Below are 18,111 nucleotides of genomic sequence, written 5' to 3'. Positions count from 1 at the left end.
TTATGAAATACTTATTACTATTCCCATTTCGAGGATGCTGAGGCATAGAGAATTAAATGCCACGGCACCAAAAGCAAGGAGAAAATCTAGGGCTTCAAATTCAAACCATCTGCTCAGAACCTGAGATTTTCAACTTCATGTGAGCTTTTCTAAGGATGTGAAGTGTAATGACGTTTCTAAAATGCAATGTATGACAATCAGAATGTGTTAGTTTGAAAAAAAATTAAAATAGCAATTTCTCTTTTAATCTACATGGGGCAGGCCACTTAACTGAAAAAAAAAAAAAACCAACAACAATTCTTCATGTTAGAGCTACTCATAATTAAAGAACTAGTATTTTATTCTAGCAAAAACAAACATAAAACCTTATCTAACATTTCACTTTCTGAAAAGACCTCAACATTTAACAAAATACATATGAAATATTTTCTAAATTTTATACTTTCGTACCACAACATTCAAATACGAATAGTACATACTAGTGTTTGTGTTTCAACACATGCCTCAGACTATATTAAAATGTCAAACCAACCACCTTGGGTCCTGGATCGGCTGATTGCAAGGAAAATGCCGCTGTGCTATCTCTCCAGGCCCTAGAGAGTTTCTTTTAATACTATCTACTGATACACAGGATTTCTAGAGAAAGAGAAAGAAAACAAGGAAACAAAAATGAACACACAATGACTAGAATATCTGAAGCAAGAAAAATGGAAAGCAGAGTAAAGAAAATGCCAGGGGAAAAATAAAAAAAAAAGAAAGTGATCTGAACAATATGCAAAAGTAACTAAGCACAATAGAGGAGAAACAAACTACAGAAATCCAAAGAAACATATAGAATATTAATAATTAACACCAACAAACCTGCCTGCCAGTATACATGTGATTCAATGATCAAATCCTCAAATATGATGGTATTAACACACACTCCAGTAAAATGCCCTATGTAGCAAGAACTATATAAAGAGCAAGTCAAATGTTAAAAATATAATTTTTTTAAAAACACTGACTTTCTTTTTGTCAACATTTGTATGCTTGGGATATTTTCTGTAAAATATTCAATAACAGTAGAAAAGTTGTATTTCAGTAGAAACTATCATTTAGGAAGTACTTTAAGGCACTGACTTATAATATTAAAACTAATATTACCTCAAAAATATAGGAAGACGTTGAAATAAATAATTAGCCTCTGTAGGCACTGGGGAGGGCAGAAGAACAGTATACATGTTTGGGCATTTGCCTTGCATGTGTTTGACCTGGGGTTGACTTCCAGAAAACCCCAAATATTTCCCTGATGACTACTAAGAGTGACCCTTGAATACAGAATTTGGAGCAAGTCCTGAGCATTTCTTCCAGGTGTGTCCCATAAAACAGGAAAGGAGGAAGAAAGGGAAGGAGGGAAGGAAGAAATCAGGAAGTGAGCAGTGGTAAGAATATCTCTACAGGTATTTTAATAATGGCACCAAACATTTTTACTTAAAAGATGGAAATAGCACTGTGGATTCAGTGTATACACAATTTTTTATTTGTTTGGAGACCATAATGGGATGCTCAAGAGTGAATCTTGGCTCTGTACAGGGGAATCACTCCCAGCAGTGCCTCGGGCCATACAGGATCCTAAGCCAGATCTTTTGAAGGAAAGCCAAGTACCTTACCATCATTAATATTACTCCAGCCCCTCAATATAAACAATTTAAAAGGCTATTCAAAATAGTACTTATGAGCTGGAGAAACCCTCTAAAATTCAATTAGTTATGAATTGATTGAATTGTCTTACTAAGCCTTCAAAATGACTATATATTTTTCCAACGTAAGAATGGAAATGAGTTTAACATGGAAGTTGCAGATATCAGAGAAGAATTCAGAAGGTGGGGGACTTGCTTTTCACATACCTGACCTGGGTTGAATTCTAGATCCTCCCTTATTGTCCCCTAATCACCACCAGGAATGGTCCCTGAATGCAGAGCAAAAAGAAAGCCCTGAGAAACACTGGGTGGGACCCTCAAAAAAACCTAATAAAACAGAAAATCTTTAAGTTGCACTAGCCTCTCTTCAGTTTCCAAATAAATTAAAACATGTGTAATCTGATGGTGCCCAAACTCTCTGATCATGTCCAAGATAGAGGTGTAACAGGGAATACTTGGAACTATATATAGTCTATGATATTATTCTAAAGTTCTGAGACTATATTAGATAAGAACTGAAAATTGAGAATACATCCCTCCCCCAAAAAGAATTGAGAGAGTTGGGCTAAAAGAAACACATACCAGGTAACCACATATATCGGTGTCTGTATATTCTTAAAAATCCAGAACATGCTCACCTCCCACATAGTCACATTTTTTTCCTTCTCCAATCTTTTAATTCATTGTACACCACATCACCCCAAAGTAGTACACAGAGAATCTTAAAAAATATTTAAAATAAACAACCATCAGAGCCATGAAGACAAACAACCTGATCTCTTAGAGTTCAGTACCGTGTTCAACAATCTACTATAAAACACATAATAAAATAACCACTAGGTACTAAATCTGTGCTTCTGAAAGACTCTCTCTGAAGTCAATATAATTACTTCATACATAGAAACTAGACTTATTTAACTCTCAAAAAATAATTTGGCTTTAATGCTCCAGACAAATACTTGGAGTCTTTGAATAACATATATAATCTATAAAAACTGAAAAGCAACCATTCATTTTAATTCAAAGCATTAATTTATGAAGTCATTAAAAGTATAAAAAGTCATTAAAAGTGCGATAGTATAGTGGATAGCATATTTGCCTTGAATACAGACAACCCAAGTTTAATGCCCAGCATCCCATATGGTCCTCTGAGCACTGCCAGGAATAATTCCTGAGTGCAGAGTCCCTGAGCACTGCCAGGTGTAACCCAATCCTTACTCAAAAAAAAAAAAAAAAAAAAAAAAAAGGATTATATATGGACTCTTAAGTTTTTTTTAAAAAACCAATCTTACTTTTGGGGTTTACAATGCAGAAAACTGTCTTTCAGTAGGTCTGGAAAGAAAGTACAAAGAGAAAGGTGCTTGTCTTACATAAAGCCAACTCCAGTTTGATCCCCAGCACCACAAGTTGCCCTCTGAACAAACAAGAGTTGACTTCTGAGTACCACTGGATGTATACCTCCCAACAGCTCCCCCAAAATCTTCCTTGAGAACATTAGACATTTATATCACTGCTGACTGTGAAAGTGTTCTATATGGGCCAGAGCAATAGCAGTTAGGGCATTTGCCCTGCATGTGACTGACTCAGGTTCAATCCCTGGCACTTCCTATGGTTCCTTGAGCCTGCCAGTAATGCTTTTTAAGCCAGAAGTAACTCCTGAGTGCTGATGAGTGTGGCCTAAAACAAACAAACAAAAAAGTGTCCTATATGCTGTAAGTAACACACAAGCCTGATTTACTATCAATTCCTGACATTGAACTTTTTCCAAAGACAATAATAAACACTGTCAAATTAGGGGACTAAATTCAAGTGGCCCTCATCTCATGACTAGCTCTCTCCTAGCCTGTTTCCTCCATTAAAGTAGATCAAGAGAAGAAACCTGGACTAATTACCTATATTACAATGCTAGCATGATCCACAATAAATATTAGATATTCAATAAGCAAGCAGAGTCAGTAAGTGCTAAATAGTGTGGACTAAATTAATTATTTCTACTCCCAAAATTTTATTTCATTTGCATACAAATATTTCCCTTATTTATCTTAAGTATGCTGTCATATTAACCAAATTTTATTCACAGAAAGGAAATTAAAAAAAATGTGTGGGGCCAGAGCAACAGTATAGTGGGTAGAGCATTTCCTTGTATGTGGTCAGTCCAGGTTCAATCGTCAGCATCTCAGATGGTCCCCTGAACCTCTACAAGATTGATCCCTGAGTGCAGTCAAAAATAAGCCTGAACACTACTAGAAATGGCTCCAATAAACAGAAACATGAAAAGTTGTTTTGTTAATTTGGTTGTTTTGTTATTGACCAGTACTAATGCAAAGCAAATCTAGACCTAGTTTCATTCTTTGCCTTAAGCAAACCTAATAAATACTTTGTTTTGTCCAGCTTAAGGACTAGAGTAATATTACTACAGATAGGGCACTTACCTTACACCTAGCTGGCCCAGGTTCATTCCCTAGGATTCCATAAAAGCTCAACAAGAGTCATCCCTGAGTAAAGAGCCACAAACTAAACCCTGAGCATTACCAAGTCTGGCCCCAAAACCAAAAATAAAGAAGTGAAGAAGCATTGTGAAACAAGGCTACCATTGAGCTGGGTATAAAATTTAAAATCAGCTAACATGCGGCTGTGCTTTCAGTGCTAATAATGGTGACCAGAAGCCCCTGCAAATACCCCTGCAAGCTTGGTAAATGTACAGAAATCTTTTGTTCTGGAAGGTTTGGAATGTTCTATAGAGGAGCATACAGTTCATTATATGAAAGTGTGGTCCAGTTATGAAGTTTTTACCATAATCCCAATCCTATAAAAATGGAAAGAGTATGGTTCGGGGGCCATCTCTTTCTAAATCAACCTGCCTACTCCCTATTAGTTATAGAAGACATATTTGAAAACATATAGTATGTTGAATGACCTAAAGTTCCCTGCATTGTCTATTTCCAATCTGAAAGTTGAAAATAGAATCAGCAGCAATAGCATAGAAACAGAGGGAGAAACACTACCTAGTGCACAGAAGAAGAAACACTAGTTTCTGCACAGAGGAAGAAACACTACCTAATGCCACTGGGTCTGGGTTGACAGGACTCTGCTGCCTGGAGTGGCTGCTGCTACTGCTGCCACCCTTTTTCAAGTCCTCTGCGTCACTGTACCGCCGGATCCAGTAATTCAGCTCCTCTCTGTCTGCTTCCTGGCAGCGCCTCAGAACAGTGAGAGATCGTCGTGTCTTTTCTACCATGTCCATTATGCAGTTTAATAGCTATGACAGAGAGACAGGAGGGAAAGGACAAAAAAATGATCAATCACAAGGTAAAGACTTGGGAGAAGTAAAACAATTAAGAGGCTAGTGAAAGACATTTTTAGGAGGGTGGTTGGTTTTTGTCTACACCTACTGTTGATCTAGGGACCATATGTACAGCCACCTACCAAAGAATCTCCACTTTTACCCAGGAGAGATCTCCCTACACCAAATGATAATTTGGTTTTTTGGGTGGGAAAACTGGAGGTGGGAAAGTGGCCAGGAATGAGGCCCAGGATCTCACACACAAAAGGATTAGGCTTGTGCCCCTAAGCATATCTAGCCCCTCACAAAAGCTGGCTTCAAAGACTTTTCTGTGATGGAAACATTTCTCTTGTTAGCTGTGAAAGAAATTGAGACATCATACTCTGTATTCTACTTCAAACATTTTTATTCATTTTGGGGAAGTTGGCGAAAGATGGCTCTAATAACTGGGGTGCATTTTCTGCTTGAGGGAGCCCCAAATTCAATCTCTGTAGCTCATGGATCCTGAAATGCTGTTGGATATGAAAACCTCCCTTCTCTCTCCCTAAATAACAGAAATCGTTTTAGTTTTTCAAACATAAACCCTCCAAGCTTTTAATACATCACATGATCTCCCTCTGGTCATTTTCAAAACATTTTTGACCTAAATAATTCTGATGTCTTACATGGTCGAGATGTTTCCATTCCTCTGCCCATTCTCTGTCTGTCAATCTGTGATCAATCATTTCTTCTTGACGTGTGCCATGCAACCCTACAGAAGCAGAAAAGAGGGCTGAGTGACCTTAAAAGCAGACAGTACACAATCCATATGCATACAGGCACTTAGCAAATTAACTGCTAAAAAGATATTCAACTTTAAATGGAGACATGAGTCATGTCAGAGTCAGGATTACCTAATGGGCCTATCACAGAATAAGAAAATATTAGGGCTAAAAGGAATTTTAGAGGTCATCTAGTCAGAATAGTTTTCTTTCTTTGGTCAGAAATGTTTTCTATAAATGCGCCAAATAAAATTGCTCATTTATTTTCAACCCTTAGAGAGATTTCTTTTGCACATGAAAAAACAGGAAGACACCGAGCTGAGGAGTTACCCAGACAACATGTCCTAAAGTGAATATACAAATGTGTTTGAACTATTAATAAAGACAAGAAACCACAACAGGGGGCTGGGAGAAAAAGGGGGGGGGAGCTAGGAGAAAAAAAAATAAAGAAACCACAACAGATATTAAGCACTTTCAAAGTATGAATTTTCTGCCTTAAAAATAAAGGCAATTGGGGCCGGCGAGGCGGCACTAGAGGTAAGGTGTCTGCCTTGCAAGCACTAGCCAAGGAAGGACCACGGTTCAATCCCCCTCCGTCCCATATGGTCCCCCCAAGCCAGGGGCGATTTCTGAGCCCTTAGGCAGGAGTAATCCCTGAGCATCAAATGGGTGTGTCTCCCCAAAAGAACCCCCCCCCAAATAAATAAATCAAGGTAATTAATGGCACTAGAGCAAAAGTGCATTGGGTAGGGTGCTTGCCAAGCATGCAGCTGACTGGGATCAATCCCTGGTATCCATATATGATCCCCTGAACCCATCAGGAGTAATTCCCGAGTTCTAGTCAAAAGTCAGCCCTGAGTAAGGTTTGGCCCAAAGACAAAGAAGAAAGAACCAAAACAATACACCAAAAATGGCTTATATATTGTTTTATGAGCATAGAGGTATGTTTTTCTAAAAGAAAACACACTCACATCACAAAAGGTGGTGAGTGCAGTTCAAGAAATAACTATGCTGAGAACTATCATAACAATGTCAGTGAGTGAGGGATATAGAAAGCCTGTCTTGAATACAGGTGGGGGTGAAGAGCGAAAAGATGGGGCATTGGTGATAGGAAGGTTGTAACATTCTGTAAGGTGAAAGGGGGGTGTTCTTGTTATGACTGAAACCCAACTACAATTAAGTTTGTAATCACGGTGTTTACATAAATTATTAAAAAAAAAGCAGAAAAAATCTACACCATGTCAAAAAAGAAATCCCACTGAAAATGTTTCCACGCTTCAGCAGCAGAACATGTGAGTATGAATTTATCATGTATATCTCCAAAAGAAAAATAAGGCCATGAATGAACTGGCTGAGTACATGCTTTGTTTGTTGGTTTTGTTTTGTTTTGATTTGGAGGGGGGTTCACACCTGGCAGTGCTCAGAGATTACTCCTGGCTCTGCGCTCAGAAATCTCTCCTAACAGGGTTGGGGGACCATGTGGGGGTGCCAGGAATCAAACCGCCTTCCTTTCTGGGTTGACCACATGCAAGGCAAATGCCCTACCGCTGTGCTATCTCTCTAGCACTGAGTGCTTACTTTAAATGTAGAGGTACCATACTTGCATTGGATGGTCCCCATGCTCTACTGAGAGTAACCCCAGCAGAAACCCAGGAGCAGGAACTGAGTTCAGGTGGGCATTGCTCCAAATCAAACTAAGAAAAGTCACTGAGATAATATGAAAGTTAAAAGGTTCATATGAAATTTACAAAAAAAAATAAATCAGATATATTCTCTCTTTAAAAACTACCAACATAGCACATCTTCTTTTGTTCTATTTTATTTTCTGTGTGGGGAGGTCACAGCTAGCAGTGCACAGGGTTTACTTCTGGGTCAGGTATCACTCCTGCAGTACTTGGGACATATGTACTGCATATATTACATGTACGTATGTCATCATATTGTACCTAACATCAAACCTAGGTCATGCAAGGCAAGTCCCTTACCCTCTGTATTCTCTCTTTGGTCTGACATAGCATGTACATTTGGGTATATCTTATAAATCCAAGACAACTCTTCAACTGTAATGTTAATTTGGAGCCCATATCCGTTAATATGCTATTTTGTCAGTTAAGCTTCTAAGAGATTGTACAATGGGTAGGGTACATAGTTCGGCAAACAGCCAATCCAAGTTCAATCCCCAGCATCCAATATGGTCCCCCAAGCACTCCCAGGAGTGATATCTGAGTACAGAGCCAGGAGTAAGCCCTTTAAGCCAGAAGTAACACCAGGTTTTGGTTCAAAAGCAAAATAGAAAAAGACAGACCTAACATCATAAACTTATACATGCTTATAGGTAACCAACAATTTTAATAAATGAGCAATTAACTGGGATGTCCATCAAAACAGAAACTAACTGTATCTCACTATGAGGTGAAGGTAAAAGATGGATCAGTCAAAATAGGGATGTGCTGTTCTTTTCAGACATTCATTGTGGATGAAACACTTTTTGTTTTATTACAAAGGAAAGATAGCAAGTGGGCTAGGACAATATATTCACTTATAAATGATTATGATTTTTTTCTTTGAGGCTGCTATTTTTCATATGAAATTTAGTCTGGTTTGAACTTAAAGCACCTACACTCTTTGTCTGATATCCTTAATTGATTATAGCACTTAGAAAGCCCACTGTTGGTAAAATTGGAGAGATGTGAAACCCTTCCTAAATGATTTAGGAAAATCGTCACATGGATGATCACCTAACCTAACCAAGAAATAACATTTACTATGTAATGAAACAAATAATAGTTCTATCGGTGCTTTCTCAGGCCAAGCAAGAAGCTAGTCATAACACATTCTGCACCATTCTTGTCCAATTAGAACGTATTCTGAGGTACATTTTAGAAGTTAAAATTGTCAATGCCACCTATTGGTTAAAAAGTAAAATTGCAAATGTCTTTTTATAATTTGCATCACAGAAAAGACATTGGGTAAAAGTAATATTTAGTTATTGCTGTTTGTTGTGACTGTTTTCAAACTGAAATGTTTGCAAATATGTAATTTTTGTTGACGTATTTGTTGCTAAGTTTTAGGGAAAAGGCATCACCACAGAAATGAGTCATCACAGAAAAAACAACCAGAGAGAGAAGATATGAATGTGGCGGCAACTTTCTAGATGGAGATATTTTATTATCTTTCTTAAGAACCGAGAACGTACAGAAGATTCACTAGTTTCTATGACTCAATATTCAGCCAATTAAATTAATGCTTTTCTCTCTACTACCTGCAATAATATTAATGAGCTTTAAGATGTCTGTGGCTAATGGGGATTCTAGCATTTGCCAAACAGCACTACACTTCATTGCATTTTCTAAAAATGGCACATTTAAAATATGATCAAGACCAAATGCTTGGTTAAAAATAAAAAGATTATTTGCAGCTTTTGAACTTTAAAAGAGAGTTGAAGTGAATCTTTAAAGCTCAATGTTTTACAGTTAGTAATTTCTCTATTTCAATACTCAAATATTCATTGCCACACAATGTCTACTACTACTGATTAAACCAGAAGAGGTACACTACAAAAAACAGCACAGAATAACTAAAATATATTTCCATTTATGAAAATCAGTTCTAAATCTAATACTACTGCTTACTCTTAACTGGTTCTTAACTAGGTGTAAAATCAAGTTTAGTTATAAATTAATGCTACTTGTAAAGATTTTATTAGAGGTTTCTGACAAATAAAATGCCTCTATATAACCACTTAAAAACCATATCAATCTAAACCTTCATGACGAATTTTGTATTCTCATAGTGGAAGCCTAATACCATCATTTGTTACTCATACCTTATAATTTCATTTTATATTAGTACATACTAAATTGCGTATGACTTTAGGGATGGTTAGTTTCACGTACTTATAAAGATTAGCACTATTAGCTTTATAAGCCAGGATAATTAAGAGGTACGGTACATGTCTAAAGAAAAATCACATCAAACCACTGGGTACAGATATAATTTATAATGGGGCAGTTTACATTACTAGATGAAAACAATCATCGCACATAAGCATAATTACTTCCTGGTGATTAGATCACAATAACTAATTTTTCATAAAAATAGCATTAGCATCTTAAGAAACATATCATGTCCTAGCACCTACAAGACAGAAAATCTTGAACTGGTCTTTTGGTGACCTCTTGACTCCAATTCCATTTGAAAATGAGCAAACATGGTCTTGAAGTATTAAATCATAAATGGCAAGGTTTTGCTCAGAGGAGGAGTTGTTATCACATGCAATTTGAAGGTCAAAGTATCAATTCAGACCAAGAAATAGCCATCATTGTGTGTTAGCACTTCAAAATGGTATCTGAGAAAATGCAGACAAGGTGAACTACCCAAAAAAAGACACATAGTACTCCTGACTAATGTCTGGCACACTACATAGATGTGAGAACAAGCACTGTGGGGTACAGCAGAGCTACTCTAGCCTTTCACAACCAAGGTATACATTACTCATACCCCTGACACCAAGACACGCCCATCTATTTTCAAATTTCTATATATCGGGAGGATTGTTCATAGAAAAGCAAAATGACTTCAAAAAATGTCAACCCTCTTTGCTGGTAACGTAGTTAGAAATGTGACATGTACTAATGCCTATAGCACTAACTTTCCCTGTGGCCATAAAACCCTCTGCATTGGCTGGAGCAATAATACCAATGGTAGGGAACATGCCTTGCATGCAACTGACCTGGGTAATCTCTGGCACCAATTATGATGCCTGAGCATCACCAGGAGTAATTCTTGAGCAAAGAGCCAAGAATAAACTCTGTACTCTGCTGGGTATGGCCCCCAAATTTTACCCTCTTCTGTTTAGGGCCAGAGAGATAATATATAGATTTAGACAGCTGCCTTGTGTATAGTAGACATGATTCAAATCACCCAGAATGGCATTTAGTTCCCCAAGCATTCTCCAGGTTACTTGTGAGCACAGAGCCAGGAATACCCTGAGATTCCCTTGAGTACTGCAAGGTGCTGTCCAAAATACAAAATGAACAAGAACAACACAAATCTGTCTCCTACTCTTTCTAGGTAATTGGTTGACAATAGTTCCAGTTCCACATTTCATGGTTCTCCCCCGGGACTTAAGGATCTTCCAGTAGACTAACTCACTAATGTAGTAGTTAGAGTACTACTACTTGCTAGTAGATGTTTCCAGTAGATTAACTCACTAAATAGAAGTTGGCCAGCGACCCCTTACAATGTACAAGAAGTCCTTCTGGAAGGTGGCAACGACACAAATGGAAATTAGGCAAGGCTGATCTTCACTCTTAACTTTTGGAGACTGTGTTGATCAAACATTTGAAACTTAGAGGACCGCAGAACAGAGTTCTGCTAAAACCCTGATCTTGGATCAAAACTTACTTTCTTCTTCTCTCTCACTTTCAAGCATGAAAGTTTGGTTGTTTTGGACAGCACTATTTTTTGATCACTTCATGTTGAATAGTTTTATACAAAAAAGGTGTGACCTCAACCTGATAGAACAACATATCTATCCCAACCCATTCCTTCTTCTGTATTCTGGTCTTTGATGCAAAATCATATTTAATCTATTGGTACTTTCCAGTTTTAAAAAGAATGTCCATATTTCTCAAAAAAAAATACATCTGTTAAGTCACAAATACTATGCCATGCCATATTTTTCAAGTACAGATTATCACAGACTGGGAAAATCCAAATAAACTTTGTGACTATCTGAAATAAAAGACATAATATAGGACAAGAAAATTACCAATATTACTTGAAAGGCAGACTATTTATGAAATCTCATGATACAGGAAAAAACCTGAACCAAAGTTCACATTGCACTAGTTAATGTTTTGAAAGTCTTTTGCAAATTTTGAAGCCCACCCCCAAAATCAATAATCTAGGGCAGTAAAGGATCAAAGCAATCAAGACAGAAGAGGCCCAGGTGTCCATGAACATACTAAGACTGACCACGTGTTCTCATAAAGACGGAAACATACAAAGAGAAATTTTACCCCTTTCGAGAGTTCCCAGTGAGATTCCATTGAAAAGCATCCAATCCCATAAGAAGTGAACACATCCTCAGGCTTACCCAGAGGTCTGTTTCTGTCCCTGAGGTCCCTGTGGCTGGGGTGTCGATAGGAGTCCCTGTAGTGGTGGGCAATGGCCATATCATCCAAACGGTAATGCTGAGGTGGAGGTGGGGTGGGGTGAGGCAGACCATTGGGCTGGTAGGATAAGCCGTTATTTGGACTGTACCGCTGGCCTGGGCTAATAGTGCATGGTCGCTTGCTTGGATGCTCTGAGTGCAAAGGCTCTCTGTCAAAGCCATTTTCTTTGGTTCTGAGGGGGAAGAAAAAGAGTTGGTTTCATAATGTACTCAGAAGCCAGCAGAGTTCAAATATTCACATTGGAACTTGTCATCGCAGCAAAGTCTATGCTCTATTTTACCGTATATTCTCTAACCTTAGTTTCTTAGGAGAAAAATGAGAATTGGCTATAACCCATTCTGACTGTACCTCCAAAATACTGTTACTTCTCCTCAAGTAAACAATATCTTATCTGTCCAAACTCGCCTGGTTTGGTCATAAATAAGAGAAAATAGATTTAGCTTGTTGGTAACTTTTCTTTTCAGGGGCTAGAGAGATAGTACAAAGAGGTAAAGATTCTGTCTTGCAAGTAGCCAACCCCATTTCAGTCCCCATCATTGCATATAGTTCACCCAAATGTCTCCAAGTGTCTCTCTTGAACATACTGTCAAAAGTAGACCCAGAGCATTAATAAGTATAGACCCCAAACCAAAAATCAAATCAAATAAAAAAATTTTGTCCAGAATAGATACCCAATCTACAACAAGTTATAAAGTGGAGACCAGTTACACTAGTATTCTGCGGGGTAAAATAGGGAGATATGGGAGACATGCTGGGAACAGGAGGGGAGGGAGGACAACACTGGTGGTGGGAATGCCCTTCATTCATTCTCTATATACCATAAATAATTCTGTGTAATGCACTTCAGTCACAATAAAAAAAATTGTGTCCAAAAGAAATAATTGCTTTTGAACAAATGACCCTAATACTGAAATTGGTTTTAAGAAATAAAAATAAAAAACTCATTGAGATAGAATAGTATCACCACTATCAAATTGTTAAGGTTTATCTATTCCATTCATCAAACCTGCATCTAAGTTTCATGTAAGAACATTTATTGGTTTGTTTTGGAAGTCAGATGGAACTATTTATACTCTCTCTATAAGATCATTAGTTTACAATTTAGGTATTCCTAGAGTAGACTTGTATCAGTACTTCTCAGCCATCTACGCTATGGTAAGGACTATATAGATAGCATTTCTCTCACTATAGGAAGTTTCTATTGGAAAACACTAATCAAACCAAACTGACCCAATAATGCAATGTAAAATCTGGGCCTCTGATATTATGAAGGATCACCAGTATAATCAGTAAGTTGTTACATAGATCAGGAATGGAGCTTCCATGGTAAAACTCTTGCTCCTGGCATGTTGAGGCCATGTATTCAATCCTCAGCACCGGCAAGCAACAATAAACAAAACAGGATCTGCAAAGATTGCTTTCTGGGATCAAACTGCAGCAAAAGCATCTCAGTGAAATGCTGAAAGCTAAGGAAACACATTCCAAAAGAGAGTGAGTGATGTGTTCGGTCATTTTAGGACAAGAAGGACAGGCCTTGAGTGCACTCCAGAATGTGACACATCTAACTCTGAAACTCTAAACTTGACTTTCAGAAGGAATACTCACATTCTATAAATGAGACTGGGTAATTGAGGGCTGCTCCAAGATTCTCTGACAGATGTAGGGCTAAATAAATATTTTCTGGCTTAGCAGAGTTCCATGGCTGAGAGACAGAAGGTTATCAGCACACAAAGAACTAAGGTAACCTGCAGAACTAAATGTGACATAAATGCATGCCCACTCTATGCCAAAAGGGTATGAATCTTCTGGAGATGAAAGAAAGGTCTATATCAGAAATGACAGCATGTCGCGTTCACCACTAGAGCGGAGGCAAAAACTCTTAAAACTTGCTACCATCAAATTCTGCAGCGAAACATTAATACCATGCATATTGATCATTGATATGAGATTAAAATGTTCACCATAACACAGACATTATTTAAATGCATTGCTTTAAAATATTTTTACGTGAAAGAAAGCAATCTGAAGAGCAATCCATATTCTGAGTTCTAAAATATTCTCCATTATTGTAATCTGTATTTTAAATCCTCTATATTTCTGAATAGCACACATTGGTAAGTCAATGCATATTACTAACATAAATCCGTTGGAAAACACTGAAGACTATTAGCAGGTATGAAGAGAATGCTGACACAGAACCTACCTTAGGGCAGTGTGGTGTAGTGGAAAGAGCACTGGACTGGTAATCAAGAGACCTGAGATCTAGTCCTGGCTCTTCCATGACTAGCTCTGTGACCTTGGACAAGCCACTTAACCTCTCTGGACCTCAGTTTGCTCATCTGTAAAATGAAAGGGTTGGACTAGATCAGGGGTTTTCAAACTGTGCCACTTGAAGTGCTTAAGGGATTCTGCAGATAATGAACTTTGCCCCCAAACCATCAAGATTCCAAGGGCCAGAGGAACCCACTTCTTCTCATCTGTTTTAACAAACTTGGGTTCCACCTTCGATTAATTTTATAAAGAAAACTGATGTTAAGTTTGAAAACCACTGGACTAGATGATTTGGGAGGCTCCTTCTAGTCTGCACACTGCAATTTCATTAGTTCTGCATATATCTAAATGTGAGACCAAGACTGTCTACTCCACAAATTATACCTAAGTCAACCAACCACTTCAGTTAGGAGATAGCTGCTTTGTTCCTCTCTTAGAACTATTACGATTTGTAGTTGATCTTTAATGTCAAAATTTCTAAATATGTACAAAATAGCAGCACCTGTTGCATTTCTAAATAAATAACTATATTTGATGCTGTTGTGACAAACAAACTATATCTTATTGGTTTCCTTTTTCCTTGTTTACAAACATGTATCATTGGGAAATTTCCCATGGTTTCCAGTGATTAGGTACTTAGCTGTAGGTGATTATATTTACTGTTACATCAGTCCTTTGTTGAATGCCATAGTATGTTAGGGGTGGAGGGGAAAACTTGTCCTCTCACTAAAACAAAGATAATAATACCCTGATATGAAAGAGAAATATCTGCACTATCATTTTTATCAGGTTCCTGCTGGTTCCCAGTTGTGCTAACTGCTGAAACAAAACAGCTCACAGAAACTGCTATATTTTAACAGCAAGGCATTTAAACTTTGATGACTCACAGGAATAAAGCCACAAAATGTTGTCCCAGTGTTTCCTTAAAACTCCCATGTCTATGGACATATCCAAGCCTATTCAAAAGAGGCGATCTGAAAGGTAAAACGAATAAGTTGCTAGCCACTTATCAACCTATTTAGACGTGCCTAGTGCTATGTAACAGAGGTGCAAGGGTCAGGGACCTTGGGCCCTTATGTGGCAGAGAGGCAACGTGCTTGTATATATCTAAATTACTGTGAATGTATTTGCCAAGGAATCAGGATGGAGGGTGGAAGAAAAAATGGGATCAGTGGTGGGTGGATAGGGACATGGGGTGGTGGAATTGAAGATGAGAATACTATGTCTGAACATTTAATGTAAACAAAATTGTAAGTCACAGTGCCTAAAATCACAATATTTTTAACTAAAAAATTCTGGCCAGAGTGATAGTATAGCAGGTAGGGAGCTTGCCTAGCACAAAGCTGACCTGGGGTTCAATCCCTAGCAACCTACAAGGTCCCTTGAACTTGCTAACTCTGATACCTGAGCACAGAGCCAGCCAGAAATAAGCCCTGAGCAAGTCCCAGTGTGGCCCAAAACACAAAATAAACACCTCTAACTATCTACACTTCATTTGCTTGGGCAAATTTCAAATTTTCATGCCTATTTCTTGCTTTTTCAAAGCCTATTAGACTAAATTAACCAATCCTTTTCATTGTTCCATTCTCATATGCTTTGAATAAACTCTAGAGGAGAGTGCTTATAGATTTCTATAAGATCTCTTTTCTTTGTTGCTTTTTTTTTGTTTGTTTTCTTTAAGTCAACCTGAAAATTACATTTTTTCTCTACCAGGAGAAATCGCCCTGAACAGAATCTAACAACATTTAAATCCCAGTCAATTCCCTATCAGTGTCTGGTTTTGTTTTTTGTTTTTTGTTTTTTTTTTGGTTTTGTTTGTTTGTTTGTTTTAAAGTAAAAGACCACTCAGGACTCAGCTGTGTGGCCTGAGATTACCACCTGGTTTTAGCTTCAAATCTGCCAAAAAATAGGAACAACAGGAAACAATACATGTGGAAAATGCTATGAAATTTTACTTCTCATAAAAGAGACAAAAATCTGGCTTTTAGAAAGGGAGTATTTCTTCAAAAACTTTTCTTCTACAGGGACTGGGGTGATAGCAGAGTGATAGGGTTTTGCCTTGCATGAGGTCAAGTTATGATGGACCCCTGTCTGATTCTCAGCATCCCATCTTGTCCCTGAGCCTGTCAGGAACAACTTCTGAGCATAGAGCCAGAAATAACACCTGAGCATCGCCAGGTGTGACCCAAAAACAAAATAAAATGTTTTCTTCTATATAATTTCAGATGACATGATTGGCCAGTATATACTTTAGTGCCATTGGGCACATTTGTATAACATAAGGAAACATTCAGAGAAACGGTGAAGAATAAAAAAATGAGTTTGCAATCATGCAACAGGACAATGAGAATAAATAGAATCAAAGTATCAATCTTTTTTGTTTGCTTTGTTGTTGTTTTGGCCATACCTGGTGATGCTCAGGGGTTACTCCTGGATATGCACTCAGAAATTGCCCCTGGCTTTGGGGGACCATATGGGACACCAGGAATTGAACCTAGGTCGTCATAGGTCAGCTGCATGCAAGGCAAACACCCTATCACTGTGCTATCACTCTGGCATGAAAAGAACAGGTTTGGGGCTGGGAAGGTGGCGCTAGAGATAAGGTGTCTGCCTTGTAAGCGCTACCAAGGAACGGACTGCGGTTCGATCCCCCGGCGTCCCATATGGTCCCAGCAAGCCAGGGGCGATTTCTGAGCGCATAGCCAGGAGTAACCCCTGAGCGTCAAACGGGTGTGGCCCAAAAACCAAAAAAAAAAGAACAGGCTTAACTTTTAGCTTAAACATTATTTTGTGTGAATTTGGATAAACTACAGCAGGTCGGGCACTTTCCTTGCATTTGGAGTAAGCCCTGAGCACTGCTGGGTATGTTGCAAAAATTTAAAAAACATTTTTTTTCAAGTGAGGCAGTATCAATCTCAAAACCTGATATCAAAACTCGTTGGGAGATCTACTTGAGAATTCAGAACAAAATTAAAATTCTATTCATTCAATTCCAAACAAGTAGTATGCCTTGGCCATGCACAGACAGTGCTGAGAAGCTGGTACAGTTACAGCTGATATTTTTTAACTTGCTTTGGGGATGAACAATTAGAATACCCTGAAGTGGACTGCAGCTATAGAACAGTGTATAGGGTGACCTTTCATATGGCCTCCCTGGGTTCAATCCTTGATATCCCATATGGTCTCAGGAGCTCACCAGTGCAGAGTCAAGAGTAAGGCCTGAGTACCACTGGATGTGGTCCCAAAACCAAAACTAAAAAGAATTCAGTATTAAATGTACCTTCCATTCCTTTACTAAGAGATGTGGTTAAGGTTTTCATGGAAGGACATCCATTTTTGGTTTTGTTTAGTAGTAAATTATAGTAGGTAAGATTCTCTTGGGTTCTGAGTACATATTAGAACCAGGTTATAGGGATTGTTTGGCTTGTTATTTTTAGCCCCCATATGTACCAGTAGTATAATGTGGCTTTGTTCCTTTTTGTATGGGCACATTAAATGGGTAAATCTTACGTATAGAAAGAAGTTTTTATAGCAGGGGTCTTCAAACTACGGCCCACGGGCCACATATTGTATTTATTCCCATTTTGTTTCTTTACTTCTAAATAAGATATATGCAGTGTGCATAGAAATTTGTTCATAATTTTTGTTTTTACTATAATCTGGCCCTCCAACAGTCTGAAGGACAGTGAACTGGCCCCCTCTTTATTTATTTATTTTTTTTTTGGTTTTTTGGGCCACACCCGTTAGATGCTCAGGGGTTACTCCTGGCTACACGCTCAGAAATTGCCCCTGGCTTGGGGGGACCATATGGGACACTGGGGGATCGAACCGTGGTCCTTTCCTTGGCTAGCGCTTGTAAGGCAGACACCTTACCTCTAGCGCCACCTCGCCGGCCCCTATCCCCCTCTTTAAAAAGTTTGAGGACCCCTGTTTTA

General features: G+C 38.2%; 1 protein-coding gene across 3 annotated transcripts in view; it reads right to left on the bottom strand.

Moving 5' to 3' along the window:
* The window catches only part of RUNX1T1 (RUNX1 partner transcriptional co-repressor 1), a 177,147-nt gene that overhangs the window by 33,913 nt on the left and 125,123 nt on the right, over positions 1–18,111 (bottom strand). For all 3 annotated transcript variants that reach the window (XM_049782120.1, XM_049782119.1, XM_049782121.1), the window contains 3 exons: positions 11,827–12,077; positions 5,631–5,716; positions 4,740–4,941 (listed from right to left, as the gene is read on the bottom strand). In XM_049782120.1, the coding sequence (XP_049638077.1) occupies positions 4,740–4,941; positions 5,631–5,716; positions 11,827–12,077 (539 nt within the window). The remainder of the gene's footprint in view (positions 1–4,739; positions 4,942–5,630; positions 5,717–11,826; positions 12,078–18,111) is intronic.

The sequence above is a fragment of the Suncus etruscus genome, chromosome 10 (assembly GCF_024139225.1).
Source record: "Suncus etruscus isolate mSunEtr1 chromosome 10, mSunEtr1.pri.cur, whole genome shotgun sequence".
In the NCBI taxonomy this organism is placed as follows: Eukaryota; Metazoa; Chordata; class Mammalia; order Eulipotyphla; family Soricidae; genus Suncus; species Suncus etruscus.
The sequence above is the reverse complement of the archived record's forward strand: the minus strand, read 5'-3'. Positions and strand labels throughout refer to the sequence as shown.